This window comes from Vicia villosa, unplaced genomic scaffold (genome assembly GCF_029867415.1).
Source record: "Vicia villosa cultivar HV-30 ecotype Madison, WI unplaced genomic scaffold, Vvil1.0 ctg.000004F_1_1_1, whole genome shotgun sequence".
In the NCBI taxonomy this organism is placed as follows: Eukaryota; Viridiplantae; Streptophyta; class Magnoliopsida; order Fabales; family Fabaceae; genus Vicia; species Vicia villosa.
Window position 1 is genome coordinate 1,690,786 of NW_026704934.1, and position 19,782 is coordinate 1,710,567.

The 19,782-nt window shown below is 29.5% G+C and overlaps 2 protein-coding genes across 2 annotated transcripts; one reads left to right on the forward strand and one right to left on the reverse strand.

Annotated features, from left to right (window-relative positions):
- The first annotated feature begins 7,272 nt into the window (after window positions 1–7,272).
- On the forward strand, window positions 7,273–9,819 carry LOC131621447 (serine carboxypeptidase-like). Its single transcript, XM_058892499.1, has 9 exons — window positions 7,273–7,621; window positions 7,707–7,875; window positions 8,022–8,141; window positions 8,228–8,371; window positions 8,457–8,607; window positions 8,723–8,811; window positions 8,895–9,153; window positions 9,312–9,445; window positions 9,595–9,819. Exons 1-9 carry the CDS (start codon window positions 7,296–7,298, stop codon window positions 9,715–9,717), a joined length of 1,515 nt encoding a protein of 504 aa, XP_058748482.1. The 5' UTR covers window positions 7,273–7,295; the 3' UTR covers window positions 9,718–9,819.
- A 215-nt stretch (window positions 9,820–10,034) lies between these two features.
- Window positions 10,035–12,968, reverse strand: LOC131621446 (alpha-L-fucosidase 1-like). Its single transcript, XM_058892498.1, has 3 exons — window positions 12,352–12,968; window positions 11,222–11,464; window positions 10,035–10,912 (listed from the first exon to the last, which is right to left on the reverse strand). Exons 1-3 carry the CDS (start codon window positions 12,894–12,896, stop codon window positions 10,144–10,146), a joined length of 1,557 nt encoding a protein of 518 aa, XP_058748481.1. The 5' UTR covers window positions 12,897–12,968; the 3' UTR covers window positions 10,035–10,143.
- Window positions 12,969–19,782: the final 6,814 nt, after the last annotated feature.

Genomic DNA, 19,782 nt, shown 5'->3' on the forward strand with positions numbered 1-19,782 from the left:
GGCTAATTAAATATCCAAAACCGATTGAATCCACTACAGGTGGATATGTTGTATCAAAATCAATCTTAGGTCTTTGTGAAAATCATTGAGCAATAAATCAAACTTTATATCATTCTTATTTTTGTTTTTCACAAAAACTCATTTATATCACATTAGTTTCACACCTTGAGGTGTTCGGACTATAGGTCCAATAGTGAGTTACTTGTAAAGTGAGTTTAATTCTTCTTCAATTGAATATATTTATTTTGGCCAATTCTCACTTTGTCTACAATCTTTAATAGACTTTGACTTATGATCCTCGTTATCATTGATCACTTTTAGCGCTATATTGTATACAAAGACATTGTCAATATTGACTTTATTTGGTTATCTCAATTTCGATTCCATTCCATTTCATCCATGACATAATTTATCGAGATCTCTTTATTTCATATTTCAAGTACTTGATTTATTCTTCTGGAACTGAAAATTAAATTAGGTCACAGTGCTCTTAGCATTTTCATATCCTCACTTGGGTCATCTTTAGTTTCTTTTCTTAGTAGAGGACTTTTAACATTGGAACCGACTTTCATACCACGCTTCAGGCGCAACTACAAGTCATTTGCAATATTATATTATCCAATAGGAAATCCACTTTGAGTGGAGTATTATCAGCTGATAATTTATTTCATAGACTTTGCAAATGAATAATATTTTGAACTTTTGGTTCATATTAATTTGTACGAGGATCAAGACAACAATTTATTTTAACTTGTTCATTTGAACTTCTTGTTCATGATTTTAGCTGTTCATTTCCCTCCCCCTAATATTGGGAAAATTAATCTATCAAGTGATAATCAGCCTACTGGGCTGCAATCAAGTATTTGATTATTTGCTCAAATTATATCCTCAAAATTGAGATTCATATTAATTATATTTTTCCAATATTCTTTCATGACTCATCTTAATGTATTATATTGGAGCAATTGGAATATACACAATACATCCAAATGTTCACTAAGATGAGAAATACTAGAATAAATTAGGGAGGACTAATACATAGTATCTTGTTGGCTTAATGCGAATAAATATCTTAATATCATAGTTTGGGTGTTTCAAATATATAATTTAGAATTGATGATCTCATAAGTATCAACCATATAATTAACTTTAGACGTCTAAAGAATGGATCTTCCGGTCCATTTTCTTTTTATGAACATATATTACATGATATTCAATATTAATTTTAATAATATATGTGATACTTATACAAGAATTTTTATAAAATTCAGAAAACAAGAGATCTTAGTCTAATTAGTTGAGAAAATAATTTCATAAACTTCTGGTTGTGAGTAGAGACATAGGCATGATATTTTAGTCGATGCAACAATTAATGTCATAAAAACTCAATTTCTCAAATTTTTATTTTCCTTTAGAAACACACAAATATTGACTGGATTGAATAAACTTCTGGTTCTTCAATACAAATTATTCGCATCATATTATATCCGAGATGACCCAATCGGTTTTATCAACGACACATTTAAGTCTAATTTGTAAACTACTGGTTTACAATGATATGTGCTTCAATTGTACTAATATAAGTGTAGTACAAGCCCGGGGAAAAAAACGGTAGCTTTTCTATTACACATTTTTTGTCCAAATTGTGTTGTGTAATACAAAGATATTTGATACCTCCAATATAAGTCAAAACCAATACAATAGTATCTCCGTATTAAACACTTTAATCAAACACATTCATATGAACATATTATCATATAATTATCAAACAATTACCCCTTATAAAATTAAACATATTTAATCATACAATATTATATCACTAAAATTATATCATCATATAATTAATTTTATTTACTATCCTTCAGGGATGGATAAGTTCTTCAAGAACTATAAAAATAATTTATTTTTCTATCCTTCAGGGATGCTTGATAAGTTCTTCAGGAACTATATGAAAAATTTGTTATAAACAATAATCTAAAAAATATATAACCATCCTTCTGAGATGCGTTAAAATTATTTGTATCATTTTTCTGGAATGACAATCTTTTTATGAGCATATTACAAATTATGAATTTTTTTGATCGATACAAAAAAAATTATGAGATCCTTCTGGGATTCAATAATATTATAGATGGACCCTTTTAAAGGTGATTGAACGTTGAATTCTTCTGGAATTCATGAATTATTTATAAACACAATAACCGATTAAACTCAATCTTTGAATAATAATTTGGAGATAGTTTAATAATAATAATAATAATCTTTAGTTCTACAAATATCACATCATAAACTATTTCCATAAACAACAGTCAAGAAAAATTATTCTTTGTGCAATCCTTCAGGGATGCTTGAATATTAAATTAACACGTGTTAAAATTCAATTCTGGACAAACATATAAAAATGCTTTAATGTTAAATTCTTCCGGAATTTAACAAGAATGATCAAAGAAATATAATATTATTGTACAAGATAAATAAATTTCTCTACAAAATATATAAAAAAAAAATAAACATATTTATATGAAGAAAAAAATAGTAACAAAATCATGAGTTATATTATATTGGTTCAAATATATTAAGATTAGGAAAATAACGTAGAACCTGGCTATATCATTACTCGCGTTGTAGAGTATCGTGCTGATAACGTGTTATGAAATTCACCAAATCAATATAGAGATGAATGATACATGAAGGAGAGAAAGAGAAGAGAGAAAGCAATATTGTATTATCTTCTTCCAAAAGTACTATTTACATTGCAATATGATCCATATTTATAGTACATGACCAATGACAACCATTAACTCAAGGAATACACAAAGGTTAGGAACTTAAATTATAGGAGTTAAGGAATATAGAAAGATTGGGGAAAATGAACATCCATATCTATTTACTATTATTCATAACAGCTATAATTTTTTTTAAAAAAAACCCAGTAATAACAATAAATTGAGTTAAAATAATTAAACAATAAATAACTAAAATAATATATATATATATATATATATATATATATATATATATATATATATATATATATATATATATATATATATATATATATATATATATATATATATATATATATATATATATATATTGCATTTCTTTATAAATATGAGGTGTTTTTAGATAAGGACATTTTTGTCAATTCAAATAATCATTCTAAATCTCTCTTCTCTATTTCTTACTACTTTCTCTTATTCCAAACAATACATCAAATCTTCTCTATTTCTCACTTATTTCTCTCTTTTCATACTCTCTCTCACCTCTTTCTCTCTTCTCAATTTCATCTCTCAACCAAACACACCTTAAGATTCTTTCAATTGAAGAGTGATTAGACTAATATATTATTTATGCTAAGTGTAATCCTGTGTGTACAAAACTTTTAAATTGAATTTTCTTTTTTTAATACTTAAGTGCCTAAGTCAATGAAAAATAATAAATTGTAGGAAGAGAAATTCTAATAAGTGTTCTTGGGGCACTCTTAAAATGATTAAAGTGGTAAGTTTTTATTAAAATATGTGTATTAAATGCATCAAAAATATATTAGAAATTGAAATATTGATTTTTATAAAAAAAAAAAATTATTTAGTATGTTTAAAGAGTGTCATGAGAGCACTAATTAACAAAACCTTTAATTTAAATATATAAAATTACGTGTTTTCTTTCTTTATTTGGTGTGAACAGTTAAACCTGTTACGTGGAAAAAAAATTGTTGTACAAATAACCATTAAATTTAATCAGACGGTAATCGTGTCTAGAGCGGAATCATCTACCCTTCATGGTTAAAAGGAGGTTAGGATTAGGGATGACAATGGGCACGGTTTGGGCAGGGTACTATAGTACCCGTCCCCATATCCGCAGTTTAAAAGAATCTCCATACCCGAGCCCAAACCCGCATGGGTATCAACATTCATACCTGTACCCGTACCCTTTGGGTACCTCAATACCCATACCCGTACCCGTTTACCCGCATTTATAGTAAAATTAAATCATTTAATTACAAAATATCATATAGTATAATTCTTTTTAACAATATTAAAAAAATTATGCATGTTATTGTTGAGTTAAGAAACAAATAAATACTTTTATTAAAATGTGTAAAGATTTAATAGCGATATATTTTTTAAAAAAATTAGAAACACCCAATTTTTTATATAATAATATAAATAAAATTATATAAACATGTAGTGCGGGTATGGGGCGGGGTGGGTAGTAAGGTACCCGTGTCCGCACCCATACCCGCATATTTTAATGGGTAATTACCCGTACCCGTGCCCGTACCTATTTTTGCGGATTTTTACCCTATCTGATATGGGTATTTTTGTGGGTATCCACTAGGGATGGGCCAAATTGCCATCCCTAATTAGGATCCTCACCATTCCACCTATTCCATGTGTTATTTAGTTGACGTAGATCTCGTGCCTTTCATTAAGGATTATGGACTTGACGCAAAATAGCAACCATTTTATGCGTATAGATATTGATTTGACAGAAATGTTTTTGTGTAATTTATATAGATAGAGAGTGTTGATGATCTTTTACGCCACTCATACTTACAAGTTACATCATCGTGAAGAAAAAAATATAATTAATAAAAATCAATAATAAAATGGGTATTTTTCACTTAAGGCACCAATATCATATCGTACACGCTACACTTTCATTTTCTAGCTTCACAAATACAGAACATGTGAATTTTGAAACAATTTTAACATAATTACTAATTTCTTTTATTGTAATATATACACTTTTTTATATAAAATTTGTCTAATATACATTTGATCACGTAATCATTGCTCATGTAATTTATGTTTTCGTGAAAAATATTCGATCTAGTTACTAATTAAAGTGGTTTTCACATGTGAGTTTTGGATATTGATTTCAGAAGCTTAATGCTTAAGATTTTCTTTTTATGTTGAATCACTTTTTTATACATAAAGACGTCATAAATATGGCATGAGAAAAAAATTGATGCCATGAAATTTTGGTACTTTAAAGAAATATTTCTTTATTGACAAAAAAAACATTTCTGTATTTATTTAGTCTCTAAAAATGTTCAAAGACATGAACCATTGTTTTTTTATATTTAAAATGGAGTTTGGATGAGGTAATTAAGAATTTTTAGGAAATTTAAAATTCTAAGCAATTAAAATGATTCGATTGAAATTCATTCAATTTTAAATTTTTTTGTTTGGATGAAATATTAAAATGATTCATTGTTAAATTTTTTAGTCATTTTCATCAATTTAAAAATTGTTGGGCCAAATTTGAAATATGAAAAATAGGGACTAATTTGTAATTTTTGAAAAATTTAAGGGACCATTTTGTAAATTTGGAAAATTATTAGGGATTTATTTGCAATTTTATGAAAAAATTTGAGATAAATTTATAATTTTAACAAAATATAAGAATTATTTTGCAAATTTAAAAAAATTAATAATAAACAATTTAACACACAAGTTATGGAGCAATTTCAAATTCTTTACTTTTTTGTGTCATTTGAAATTCTTTAAATTTAACTTAAATAAAATATTTCTTAAATTTACATCATTTTAACAACTCTTCATATTTTTCATCCAAACAATAAATTTTGATTAAATTATTTTCAATTCCTTCAAAAAAATTATTTTCCCTCATTAAAATACTCAATCCAAACACACTCTTAGAGTTAGAATGAATTAGACAGAATCTAATCTGTTACTCATCATAACATTGTTTCAGCCTTTTTCTAAAAGTAAATTTTATAATATTAAATGTTTTTGTCAAAAAAAATTATATGTAATTTTGACTATAATTTAATTTTTAATATCTATATTTATGCTATTGCAGGTCAAATTAATCATTAAATTAATTTTAAATAATAGTTTAATATAACTTTTTTATTTAAAAAAAGGTTTTATAAGAATTATTTTTAAATATATAAAAAAGAAATATTTTTTAAAAGGTAAAACAAACAAGTTCATATCTCTAAATCTTAATCTATAAATTCTATCAATTAATTGCTTACAAATATCAAATTTAATTATTAGAAACTCAATTTAAGGTATACGAAAATAAATTTAAGAGTGAATACTCATTTTGGTCCCTCACAAATATTACACGAGTCAAATTAGTCCCTCACAAAAAAATTGACTCAACTTAATCCCTTACAAAATTTAACCGGATCATATTAGTCATTCTGCTAATATTTTTTTCAAATCGGTTTTTTCCTATTTCTAAACCGGTTCTTTTCATACTTTTAAACCGTGACTGGACTACGACGTTGGATTTTTTTATTTTTTATTTTTTAAATACTAAATTAATTTTTATTTTTAATTTCATTTTTAAACAGTTATCAATAAATAGTATCAAAAAAGTCAAAATTATTTCTTATAAAGTAATTTTTAAATAAGTAATTTTCATGATTTCTACTAATATTAATAAATTTTATACATAAATTTGTATCTATGAGGTCTCAAATTCAAGTCCCTTCAAGTTAAATGATTTTCACTTTACAACTAGACAAATCAATTTCGTAAAGTGACTATTACTTACAACAAGACAAATCAATTTTTATTGTTAGCAAAGTGACTATCATTTACAACTAGATAAATCAATTTCTATTGTTAATAAAGTGATTATCATTTACAATTATCATAAAAATTACTTTATAAGAAATAATTTTAGCTTTTTTGATATTATTCATTGATAACTGTTTAAAAATGAAATTAAAAATAAAAATTAATTTAGTATTTAAAAAATAAAAAATAAAAAATAAAAAAATCCAACGTGTCAGTCCAGTCACGGTTTAAAAGTATGAAAAGAACCGGTTTAGAAGTAGGAAAAAACCGATTTGAGAAAAATATTAGCAGAAGGACTAATATGATCCGGTTAAATTTTGTAAGGGATTAAGTTGAGTCAATTTTTTTGTGAGGGACTAATTTGACTCGTGTAATATTTATGAAGTACTAAAATGGGTCTTCACTCTAAATTTAATTGAAATATACCGACGGTTAAAAAAGTCTTACACTGAATGAATTTCAATTATTGATTTGTTAAAGTTATTAGAGTTTTATTTCAATTTCTATTAAATCTATATTTACAATAGTGACAAGTGCTGACACTAATATAGTCATAAGATTTTGAAATTAAACCCAAGAATTTGTTTGCAAGTATTGTTTGTAGGATATTTCAAAAGATAAAGCAACTTTAAAATTGTTGGAAACTGTTTAACCCTATCACACTCAACTCAACTTTCCAAACACTATAAATTCAATCCTTTTCTTCATTCTTTCATCCAAAAACAAACCAACATGGCAACATCATCATCATCCTTAAACTTCCTCAAAATGTGTCTGTCTTTCCCAACGTTGTTGTTCTTCCTCTTCTCCATTTCACCTTCATTCTCATCTCCAACTGCATCATCCTTGGGAAACTTACAAGCAGAAAATCTCATAAGAGGACTTAACCTTTTTCCAAAAGATTCCATTAACACACCACAGAATGATCCTCATAATGCTCATGGAAATATCGTCGAGAAGAAGTTCACTTTTCCTGGTTTTTCTCATTCTGGTCTTTCTGTTGAAGATCTCGGTCATCATGCAGGGTATTATAGTCTTCCTAATACCAAAGCTGCAAGGTAAATGTTTTTTGTCACCCCACGTCGTAATATCAATGTCTGCATCGATATGTTTTCGTTGAACAATTTGTTCGGTGAATTGCAGGATGTTCTATTTTTTCTTTGAATCTCGGAACAAGAAAGATGACCCTGTTGTCATTTGGTTAACTGGAGGCCCAGGATGCAGCAGTGAAATTGCTATGTTTTATGAAAATGGTCCTTTTCAGTTTTCCAAGAACTTGTCCCTTGTTTGGAATGAATATGGATGGGACAAGGTACCTATTATTTCTCACTTACTATTACTATGAAGTATTGATACCAGTACTAATTTGAAAAACGAATAAAGTAATCAGACACATTTTTGTTCAGAGGTATTGGTACTACAGAAGTCACTCATATATGCATTTTTTCTCTCTTGTAGGCATCCAATATTTTATTTGTAGACCAACCAACTGGAACAGGTTTCAGCTATACCACCGATGATACCGACATTCGTCACGACGAAGACGGTGTTAGCAATGATCTATACGACTTCTTGCAGGTAATTCGATTTACTCAATAATTAAAGGAAATAATCTCTTATTGAACTAATCTCATAACAAGATCCACTCAATTTTACAATGACAGGCATTTTTCAAGGAACATCCTCAGTTCACTAAGAATGACTTTTATATTACCGGAGAATCGTATGCCGGACATTACATTCCAGCTTTTGCATCAAGGGTTCACCAAGGAAACAAAGCAAAAGAAGGAATTCATATAAATCTCAAGGTATTACTATTATTATTACATTGTAATATAATGTAAATATATCAATGTAATGTAAACTAAGTGGTAAACATTTTGTAATAAACAGGGTTTTGCTATTGGTAATGGATTAACCAATCCTGAAATTCAGTACAAGGCATATACAGATTTTGCATTAGACAATGGATTAATTAATAAATTTGAACATGACAGAATCAACAAGTTGGTTCCACCATGTCAAAAAGCTATAGAGGCTTGTGGTATAATATTTTGAATTCTCTTTCCCTTTCTCAGTCATAAATTATACTAACTTGTTGCGCAAGTCACGTGTTATTTTTCTTCATTGACACTCTTACTTTGGATTTGATTTGTTAGGGACTAAAGGCGGAGAAGCATGCATGACTGCAAGGAGAATTTGCAGTGGTATATTCAATGACATCATGGACATCGCCGGCAACATTAATGTATGATATCGAAAGAGAAAAGATACTAAAAATAAAAAAAAGCAGTTTGATTTTACTAATGTGTTTTGTTTTTTGAACTGCAGTACTATGACATTAGAAAGCAATGTGAGGGAAGTCTTTGTTATGATTTCTCCAATGTGGAAACATTCTTGAACATGGATACAGTCAGAAAAGCTTTAGGTGTTGGGGACTTGGAATTTGTTTCTTGCAGTAGCACAGTATACAGTGCCATGATGGAGGATTGGATGAAAAATCTTGAAGTTGGTATTCCTGCTCTTCTTGAGGATGGAATCAAGTTGCTTGTGTATGCTGGAGAAGAAGATCTCATTTGCAATTGGCTTGGTAAGTTCAATTAACTTTTTGGTCTTAACGCCTTTGGTTCATACGAAATGGTTCAATTCGAACTCACACTCTTTTGAACAATTTGTCCTTAATGAAGCTCAGAAGATTTTGAACCAAAACTGTTAGTTAGAATAATAAATGTGCTTATAATTTGTTAGGGAATTCAAGGTGGGTTGATGCCATGGAGTGGTCAGGTCAAAAAGAATTTGAGAAGTCTCCTATAACACCCTATTTGGTTGATAGAAAAGAATCAGGAAGTCTGAAAACCCATGGACCTCTTGCTTTCCTCAAGGTTTGTGTTTAAGGATGTATTCATACATGTATGCAACTCTTTAGGCAACACTAACACTTCAGATTAAAAGTGTGTTTGGTGTTCGACATATGTATGTGTCTTGAAGCTATAGATTCACTTGTGCCTAACTCTCTTTATTGGAATAATAGGTGAAAGAGGCTGGTCACATGGTTCCTATGGATCAACCAAAAGCTGCACTTCAGATGTTACAAGATTGGATGCAAGGGAAACTAGTAAGGACAAAGGAAGGAGATAATGTTTCCCCTATATGATGCTATCCACAAATCCAAACTCACTTTGAAGTAGTAAACAGAATAATGATTTTTAACTTGTGTACATTGGAATGGTGAATGAAATATAATTGTTCTTTTCTAGTTTTTGGCATTCCTGCTTCTACTATCTCATAAATTGTGTTTGAAGATTTTGAAGTAAATCATCCACCATTGTTATCAAATCATGCATAACTTTGTACTCGATTTTCTTCAGTTGAAATTGAATTCTAAAACAAATTTATTCAAAACAATGTTATGAAATGCTTCCAAGGCTTAGACTAAGGGTATGCATGGCTGATTATGTGGGAAGTAGAAAATATCAAAAACAAACTGCAAACCAGCACTTGACCCTGATGGTATGTATACAAACCATTCAAAATGTTTTTATATGTTACAATTATACAAACAAATCAGTGTGGTAAGAGTTTACATTGAAGCACTTCGAGAACTATTATTCATGGTACTGCGAAGAACTTGAGTTCCATTGAAATAGGTACCTGATTTTTTACCAGGCATGTCCTCACTCAAAACTGTAACTGGATCCAAGTAGATTCCTAAGTAAGATATCAAAGGGTCTGCCCTAGACTTGTCAACAACTAGCTTCAAATACTGAGATTTTAGTTTTTGAAACAGCAACAGCCTCTGATATCCAATTGTGGTGCCATTTACAACTCTCTTCCAAAAGCCGTCTCGGATCAGTACTTCGAGATGAAACTGAATCACCCTTTGTCCCATATGAATAGGTTCTTGAAGTTTCAGAACATTAAAGGATACTAGTTCTTTGAGATTTATGTACAATATCCATTTAGATTGGTTCTCCTCTGGAGCCCAATAAGTTTGTATACTTTCTTCAAGAACTTTGTAGGGACTAAACCGAGAATCTCTGATTCCTCCTCTTGTGCTGCTTGCATTAAGGGAGGCGCTTGCAGCCAAATTATGGGAAAATATGGAGTGACGAAGTTCACTGAACTCTCGAAGAACTTGAATGTCCTCGGGGGAAATAAGGCCTGAGGTGTTTGGGGGGACATTCAATAACAGCTTACAGTTTCGACCGACCGATTTATAGTATATTTCGAGTAGTTCCCTTGCAGATTTTGGATGTTCTGAAGCATGCCAAAACCAACCAGGTCTGATAGAGACATCACAAAGAGCAGGCACCCATTCAGAACCAAATGGATCTCCTTGACTTTGGTATCTGTTAGATCCCCCAAAACATTGATAAGTAGCTATCTTAAATCCTGTTTGGATAAACAACTAAATTATAAGCGCTTATCATATAAGCCCTTATGTATAATAAATCCTCTGAATCAGAATAAGTTAAATCCTTTTAATTCAGGTGGATGAATAATACAACAAAGATTCAACACCATGACTTGTTTTATGAAAATGGATTAATTATATGATGATGATTGATAAGTACCAATATAACATAGCAGATATTTGAATCAGACACGATTCGAAACAAGGAAACTACATTAGGAGTGTTGGTAAGAAAACAACTCACCGAGGATCGTTGTCACCGCCGCCAATTTGAATGACGGAACTGTTGAAAAGAGACCAACAAGTGGATCCAGCAACTCCATTTTCATTACCAACCCACCTCGTGTCAGGACCGGAATCGGAGAAAATGATGGCACCTGGTTGAAGTTGGTGAATGAGAGAAAACCAACTCTGAAAGAAATATTTCATGTTCTTCTCTCCTCCTCCTTTCGCACCATCAAGAAAAACGTCCTTTATTTCCCCATACCTGGTTTAAATGCAATGGTTATTAAATCAAAAAATCAAATGTATATTATACTAACTCACAGTAACAATGAGTAAAAAAAAAAGATTCACTCTAACATGAGGAGGAGAAGAATCCATATTAGTCTAACCAAACCATTCATAAATATCAACTTCACGAATATAAAAAGAAATCTAGTTCTAAGAAATTCCTATAAAGCTAGCATGGTTCTAAAGTAAACAGGATGTACTCATTCTTAAATTGTTTCAGGAGTTAAAATCCCTGCACACCTAAACCCTAACCAAGTGGTTGGACTCGCGTTGTTAATGAGCTTCATTTAAAACCGAATCAATTAGGAACACCCAAATTTGATCCATTGCTAAAATCATTATTGGCTAAACTTTACTTATCTAAAGACAAACTCTGGATTACAAGAACAACCCCCTTTTCTAGGGTAAGTTTGGATATCTTAAATTGAACGGAGCAGAAAGGAATGAACCAAATGGAGATTCTACTCCATTGTTTGGATATTTTACGACGGAACAAGATAAGTTATTCATCTCGCCCAAATCAGAGAGTAAGAACTATGGTGGTAAGTGATGAAATCGATACCATTCCATTCTGCTCCGTTTCATCCGATTTTAACTACTCCAAACAACGGTATTTAATTCAATTTCATCTCATACCACTACATTCCATCCCATTCTATCAATCCAAACAATGCCTCAATAACAAGAATGTTAAATGGAAAACAAAACAGCTTACTAATCATATTAACAAACATAACAATCACAGTAACTAGCTTGATAACTAAAAAATAACTAACTATTGTAACAATGAGGTTGGAATTTCTTATGATCAATTGATCATCAGAAATCGAACTCGGAACCTCCGAGATCTATAATATTCACCTAGTAAGTAACTCATTCATCTGTGCCAAGTAATGCTCATTATACCGCAAAGTATCCCCATAACACTCCTCATGCCGATCCCACGGCGAAAGATAAACCCCAAACCCCACACCAGCCTCTCTAGCCGCATCCGCAACTTCAGCAACCACATCACCCTTCCCGTTTCTCCAACCACTCGACCGCACAGAGTAATCAGTATACTCAGACGGCCACAAGCAAAACCCATCATGATGTTTCGCTGTTAGCAAAACCCGAGAGAATCCAGATTCTTTGACAACGTGAATCCACTGAGACGCGTTGAGGTTGGTAGGGTTGAAGATGGTTGGGTCGGCGTGGCCGGTGCCCCATTCGGCGTCGGTGAAGGTGTTGGGGCCGAAGTGGAAGAAAATGGACATTTGGTCGTTTTGCCATTGGAGCTGGAAGGAATTAGGGAGGGGTAGAATTGGAAGTGGGGGTGGTTTGAGGGTTGATGAGAAGTGGAATAGAGAAGAATAATAGAGAAAGAGTAGTTGGGTTTTGATGGAGAATGTGAATCTTGGTTTCATGTTTCTAGTTCTGTTCGTGTTTGAGTTTGTTTGAGCTTGAGATTGACTTTACTTTCATTGTTACTATGACTTTTCTACTCACTCTTTTTTTTAATCACAAAATTTTATATTTTGTTTAGGTGCTATTATTGGTTTTGGAAATGTATTTTTGAAGAAAATAAATTTTCTCGTTGCTTTTATTGCTTTTTTTTTTCTTTCTATTTTTAATGAAATTAGGATATCACCGTTGCGGAAACGTGTTTAATTTATTTTTTTTATATTTTATGTAATTAAAATAAATAAAATAATTTTTTAGATATAACTTTATGAATGTAAAATTAAATTATTTTTCAAAAGATTTTTATTATTTTATATAAATGATATATGAATATTAAATTATAAATTTTTATTATTTTAATGTTAAAAAATAATTTTTAAAATAATATAATTTTGCTGTTGTTAATATTTGAATTTATGATCTCAAATAGGATCAAAATGCGTAATTTTGTCTTTTAAGAAGCGATGAATTTTAGAAATTATATTTAGCTAGTTAAGTATATTTAGTAGGAGTGATTCTTGTGTTTGTTAGAATTTTTAGTTCAAATTGAATTTTTAATTCACATTTTTTAAAATATTTCTTATAATAAGAAGAAAATGTTGTAATGAGTTGAATCTCGAGTATGTTAATATATATAAGAAAATAATATATATATTTTATTATATTTGAATTTTTTTTAAGTGATTTTAATATCAAATATTAAAACTAACAATCGTCTTGTGATAAGACTATTATTTATTGCAAATAGTATGTCTTGTGATAAGACTATTATTTATTGTAAATAGTATGATGAAAGAGTAGTGTAACATTTTATTTTAAAAAGAGCAAATAAGTTAGAATTATTTTAGATATATTATATGAAAAAGATATGTAAATTTTTTTTATTAATTAAAAAATAATTGCACGGAAAATAAAAACATTATTTTATATGTTTTATGAGAATATGTTAATACATATTATGTTAATATATTTTTGTATTTTTTAATTTTATAATTAATTGTTTCAAAAAAATAAAAATATTGTTTTATAAAATTCATGAAAATATATAAATAGTTATTAGGTTAATAATATATCATATGAAAAAAGATATGTAAAATTTTTTTATTTTGAATTTATTAATTAAAAAATAATTGTAAATAAAATAGAAATATTATTGTATACGTTTTATGAGAATATATAAGTAGTTATTAGGTTGATATTTTTTTATTTTATAATTAAAAATTAATTGCAAGAAAAATAGAAATATTACTTTATAAGTTTTATGACAATATAGGTTAATATATTTTTTGCATCTTTTAAGATTCAAACTCGTGACCTCAAATATAATTTTTATGTGATTTTGACATTTGAAAAGTAAATATGCATTTAAGAAGATGCCACATGGGAATATGAGTGATGTGGCAAAAATAATTTTATATGAAAAAAATTAATTTTATGTGGCAAATATATTGGGAGTTTATTTTAATATATATAATAGATGTAGGCATTTATCAATGTTTAAAAAATGTAAATATTTTTTTGACTTTCAATTTTTTAAGTAAGATCAAAATTTAGGTTTTGTAGATATTTATCTTGACCTTCAATTTTTCTAGTAAAATCTAAAATTTAGGTTTTGTAGATAGAAAAATATGATCGAAAGTAAAATTCTAATAAAGAGCGTACACCTTATGAATGAGATACTCCTACATATAGACGAAAATCAACAAAAAAAACTAGGTTGGGAGCTGTTACACAACTAGAGGTACTACAATGCTACAAAATACAATTCTCGACAACGCTGCTACATAATACATGAAGGCTTCTACATTGCTAGGATACTATTGTCCTTAGGCCTACAACTCTCCTCCTCATTTTGGAGGCAAATGTGATAGTGATACCTCTCTCGAAGATTGTTGCCATAAGAGATCTCCGTCACACCATTCCTAAAAAAATAGGCAAGATGCTACACACCAATCCCGTAACACCTCAACCAAATCACCTTATTGAAACTTCTATTATTTCATGAATTATTGAAAATAGATTGATAAAGGGTAAAACTAGAGATGACAAAACGGGTCGTGGTCCATTAGGCGAGCCCACGCACCTTCCATAAAATGGCAGGTTGGATGAGGATTTTGAGCATGTCGCCTACCAAAGTTTGCCCCGCCAAAATCCGTCGTCCGCCAAAGCCTGCCCTACCTATTCGTTCATCTTGTCTCGCCTTATGTCTGCCTTTTTTAAGTTAATTCTAGTCATTTCAATTTTTGATGATTTTATTTTATACATTTATTCGTGAATATATGCAACATTTTTTAAGTAGAATTTGTTAAAAAGATGTTTTATAAAAAAATTATTCTAAAAAATAAGTGAAAAATTTAATTGAAAGTTAAAAAAATATATTAATCTATTAAAAATATGAAAATAAAAAATAAAAAAATAGGTAGGCAAGCCCACCAACCCGCCACCTTGGCGGGACAGATTTGATTTTTATGCCTATTTCCACTTGGCGGGCTTAAGACGGGACGGACGGTCCATTTTGTCACCTATAGGTAAAATAATTTTTTTATCATATAAGGGTAATTGAGTAATTTCACAAGGACTAGTGTATCAGCTAAGTTACCTTATTAAACTATTTGAGTTTTAAATTTTTTTACTTCAATTGAATTAAAATCGGGGCAAAGGGGGATATGTGAAATTTCACTAATTCAAGTGGACGACAAAATGATCAATTTACCATAAAGGATATTTTAGTCATAAAGATCATATGATATTTCAACTCAAGTTAGACTAATGGAGGTTTATGTGAAATTATTCGGTCACCGAAACATGAATTTAGAATAAAGAACCAATTAGAATTTTAATTTTAAATTGAGTTCTTACATGTAATATCAGGGCCGGTCCTGGGTCAGAGCAAGTAGGCCCATAACCCAGAGCCTCAAAATTTAAGTTTAAGTTTGTGAGTTCTGATAATTAATACAAAATATATTAAATATTATATATTACAGTACTATGTCCATAAGAGCAAATGGCGTAGTGTCTGTGTTACATATTTCGGTATTCTTAATTGTACTAATCTCCTTTGTTCGATTCCCGTTTCAATAATTTTGGCAATTTAATTGTTTTAAGTGACCCTTTAAAAGTTTCAACCTTGCCATTTAAGATTGTTATCAATTTAATTGTTTTGCTATTTAAGATTTTTATAAATTACTTAAAATGATTTTTATGTTCCTATAATAAATTAAGTGTAGTTTATTTTAATTTTTTAATATTAATTTTAATATTTTATTATTTTGTTATAACTTTTTAAAACTTAAAATATCATTTAAATTTAATGTTATTTTAAATTAAATATTTATAAAAGATTATTTTTTTAGTTATATCTGTTTTAGAAAAATTATGTGATATTAATTATATTAAAGTTTTTAATAATAAATATTTAAATAATTATATGTTATCATTATTCTTTTAATTTATAAAAAATAATTGAAATGCAAGTTGGAAAATGCATTTGGAAAAATGTCAAATAGAATCGAACTCATGCAATTGGAAAATGCAAATTCTATCGTGACCAACCAAAGTCATTAAACTCTTTGCCCGTATGCGTTATTATATTTATATATAATCATTTTCTAATCATTAAAAATAAAACCAAAAAACCAAAAATCAAAATTAATTGCCCCCTATTTTATTAGGGGTCCATTTGTATTATTCGCCCGGAGCCTCTAAAAAGTTAGGATTGACCCTGTGTAATATCAATATCATATTTTGTTAATTGAAAGCATAAAGCTATTTTGCAATGACATTATAGATAGAGGAAATTGAATTGGATACAAAAAATTGAATTGGATACAAAAAATTTACTTTTTCTTCTCCATCTCTTTCTCACTAGAAAGTGGGGAAATGGGAGGGATGGATTACTTGTCAGTTTCTCTTGCTTGCATGCAATCTCATCCCCACACTCACCATCAATGATGAAATAGCTTTGATGATCAAGTTGGAGTTACAAGAAAAGAAGAAGGAGATTCAAGCCAAGTTGCACGAATTGAAAAAGGAGAAGAAAATTCAGCTTTTTGATCAAGCCTACATGCACAAGGTAGGAAGGTCAAAGCTTGGATTTTGGAGATTTTATGGGAGAAGAATATTATAAAAGAATCGTCATCTTCAAGTAATCACTTCATTGCCAAGATAATAAATGAGTTATTTGTCAAAAATCTTTGATATATCATTATATGAATGAGAGGATAAATCTTAACATGTGAAAAGTCTAAATCACATACAAGACTGAAACATATAGATTGTATAATCATGTGCTATACAAAATTAAGTTATCCAAAATTTGAAAGTGATGAGTGAAGAAGCATAGAATTGGAAACATAAAGCAGTGTCCATCTTAATTTACTCAATTAAGTTGGAGGATAATTTACATCATATTGAGACTACAAATAATAATGTGTATACTGAAAATGGTGCACATGATATTGGCCTGATGAAGAGCCTTAATTTGAAGCTAGACCACATGCAAATTAACATAAACTTGCCAAAAAGACTTGCAAATTTTGATATAATTCCTAATAGTGACATTGATGATGATGGTGAATTAGCACACTTTGCAATGTTTACAAACTTTGAGCTTGTGGACTTCAATGATTCTTTCAAAAATAAAGTGTGTATAGATGTTATGAAGAAGAATTGAAAATAATTTTACTCTAATTGATTACAGTAAAATTTTTTCACCACTAGTAAAATCTTGTGTATAAGTTTATTTTTAGAAGTTGTAAATCAATACAATCTTGAGTTGGGACAATGGATGTCAAAATGATTTTCTTACAATGAGACCATGAAGAGATGATCTGAAGGTTTCGTAAAGGACAAGTATAAGGTGTATATTTTATAATAAATATTTGTACGAGTTAAAGCAACGTCTTAGTCAATGGTATTGTCGTTTTGATGAATTTATTCTAAAGCATTGTTTATGAGAAATGGTTATGATAATTATGTATACATATTAAAGAGGAATGAAGAAGTCATTATCTACCTACTTCTATATAATGACAATATCTTTATGACAAAATCTAGCAAGGAAGAGATCGACATGCCCAAGAAGATTTTGAATAGAAGAGTTTGAGATGAAAGATCTTAGTGAAGTTAAAAACATCCTAGGGATGGATATCATGTGAAGCCAAAAAAAGACATGTAGTTAAGAAGCGTGATTTGGGAGTTTATATCCCTAAAAGATGTTTGAGGATACATTGTGATAGTTAAAGTTTTATTCACTTGACTAATCATCAAGTTTATTAAGTAAGGACAAAGCACATCAACATCTGTTTACAATTGTACGGAACGTAATCGAGTCGAAGGAAATTGAGATTAAGAATGTGGCTTCCAAAGATAATTTGGCAGTTGAGTTCAGGAAACCATTGCATAGATAAAATTTCAAGTATTGTTAGGATTTGATCTATTTTGTCGAAGAGTAATTCAAGTAGGGAGAAAACAACAAGGTAATTGATTGGTAAATTGTCATCAATATCAATTTGAAGGAAATGTGGAAACTATTAGATGTTTTTCCTTAAAGTTAATTTCTTTACAAAAGTTAAAGTTTTTGGTAATGCCAGGAATGTGGGGTGTTTAAGTCGAAACACCCTAGAACTTTTTTCAAAATTTAAGTCATTTTAAAGCAATTTTTTCACTATTTATGCAAAGAATAAAGGTTTTCTAAAAAGAGAAATTTAGTTAAACAAAGAGAATAATCATAAACCCTTCTAAACACCTTAGAATTAAAACCATTTTTGCAAAGAATAAAGAATTTTTAGAAAGAGAAATTTAGTGAAACAAAGAGATTCATCGGTAAACCCTTCTAAACATCTTAGAATCATATGATTAATGCGTTGAGAAGATGAGAGATTGATTCATAAAACCCAAATCGACCCAAAGTGTCTTTGTGTAGAGGTCAAGTTGTGGACACACTCCAAATATCCACCTCCATTTCTATACATTAGCACTTTGTGAAAGTTTCCTAAGTGGGTCATTTAGCATTTTTTTTTTCAACTAGAACATTAAGCACTTTTTTCAACTAGAATTATCACATCCCATTGTTCCAACTTCCAACCCATTGCTTTAAATCAACGGGTGTGTTTTGCAAGCAAAGAGCCGTTATGTATAAATTTAGCTCATCTGTTGTATAGTAATATTTCAAGTTTGAAGATCATAGTAGTAGGTAAGGTAGCAGGTAGCTAGCTATCTTCAAATTTTAAAACCGCAAATTAACCAATCTTTACCAACCTCAACAAACTAATTGAAAACATCTAACTAGTTAATCAAGCAGTAAAATTCATAATTAATTTCTTTGTTAGTTTAACAATCTATCACCAATAATAACACTCACTAAACCACAAGATAAGTGCATTAATATAATTTCAAATCATATAGTATAGTATATTATATCCCTTAGTTCTAGCTAGCTAGCTAAGAGTATTTGTAATATTTATGAGGTGACTGATTGATTGTCATTTGGTCCTTTTACCATTCCCTACTTCTTATAGCCACCAAGACCACCACGCATCCTTCTGAATCCCATCTACTATATTTCTTTTCTCTGCTCCAAAACTCATCTTAACTCTTTCATATATATAATATTGACCAACCAAACCCTACTCTATATCTTTATCTGAATATATATGCATATATGTCGCACATTCCTAAAATCATACAGTATAGTTTCCAAAGTATTACTAAAGAAATATTCTATATCTTCACTTCACCTGAAGCTCTATTATATGTAGACCATGGCTTTAAATTGCTGATGCGCGAAATATTGTGGTTGCGGTAGTATCCGTATCTACATCAGACTGCAATTGTGTGATTGTAAATCAC

Bases quoted from the DNA above. Each gene is read 5' to 3' on its own strand.
- LOC131621446 (XM_058892498.1), bottom strand. From the start codon at position 12,896: ATGAAACCAAGATTCACATTCTCCATCAAAACCCAACTACTCTTTCTC. The intron at 11,465-12,351 runs GTGAATATTATA...CATTTAAACCAG, and splicing joins ATGAATGAGTTACTTACTAG to GTATGGGGAAATAAAGGACG. The intron at 10,913-11,221 runs GTGAGTTGTTTT...GGGATCTAACAG, and splicing joins GGCGGTGACAACGATCCTCG to ATACCAAAGTCAAGGAGATC.
- LOC131621447 (XM_058892499.1), top strand. From the start codon at position 7,296: ATGGCAACATCATCATCATCCTTAAACTTCCTCAAAATGTGTCTGTCT. The intron at 8,372-8,456 runs GTATTACTATTA...TGTAATAAACAG, and splicing joins GAATTCATATAAATCTCAAG to GGTTTTGCTATTGGTAATGG. The intron at 9,446-9,594 runs GTTTGTGTTTAA...TTGGAATAATAG, and splicing joins GACCTCTTGCTTTCCTCAAG to GTGAAAGAGGCTGGTCACAT.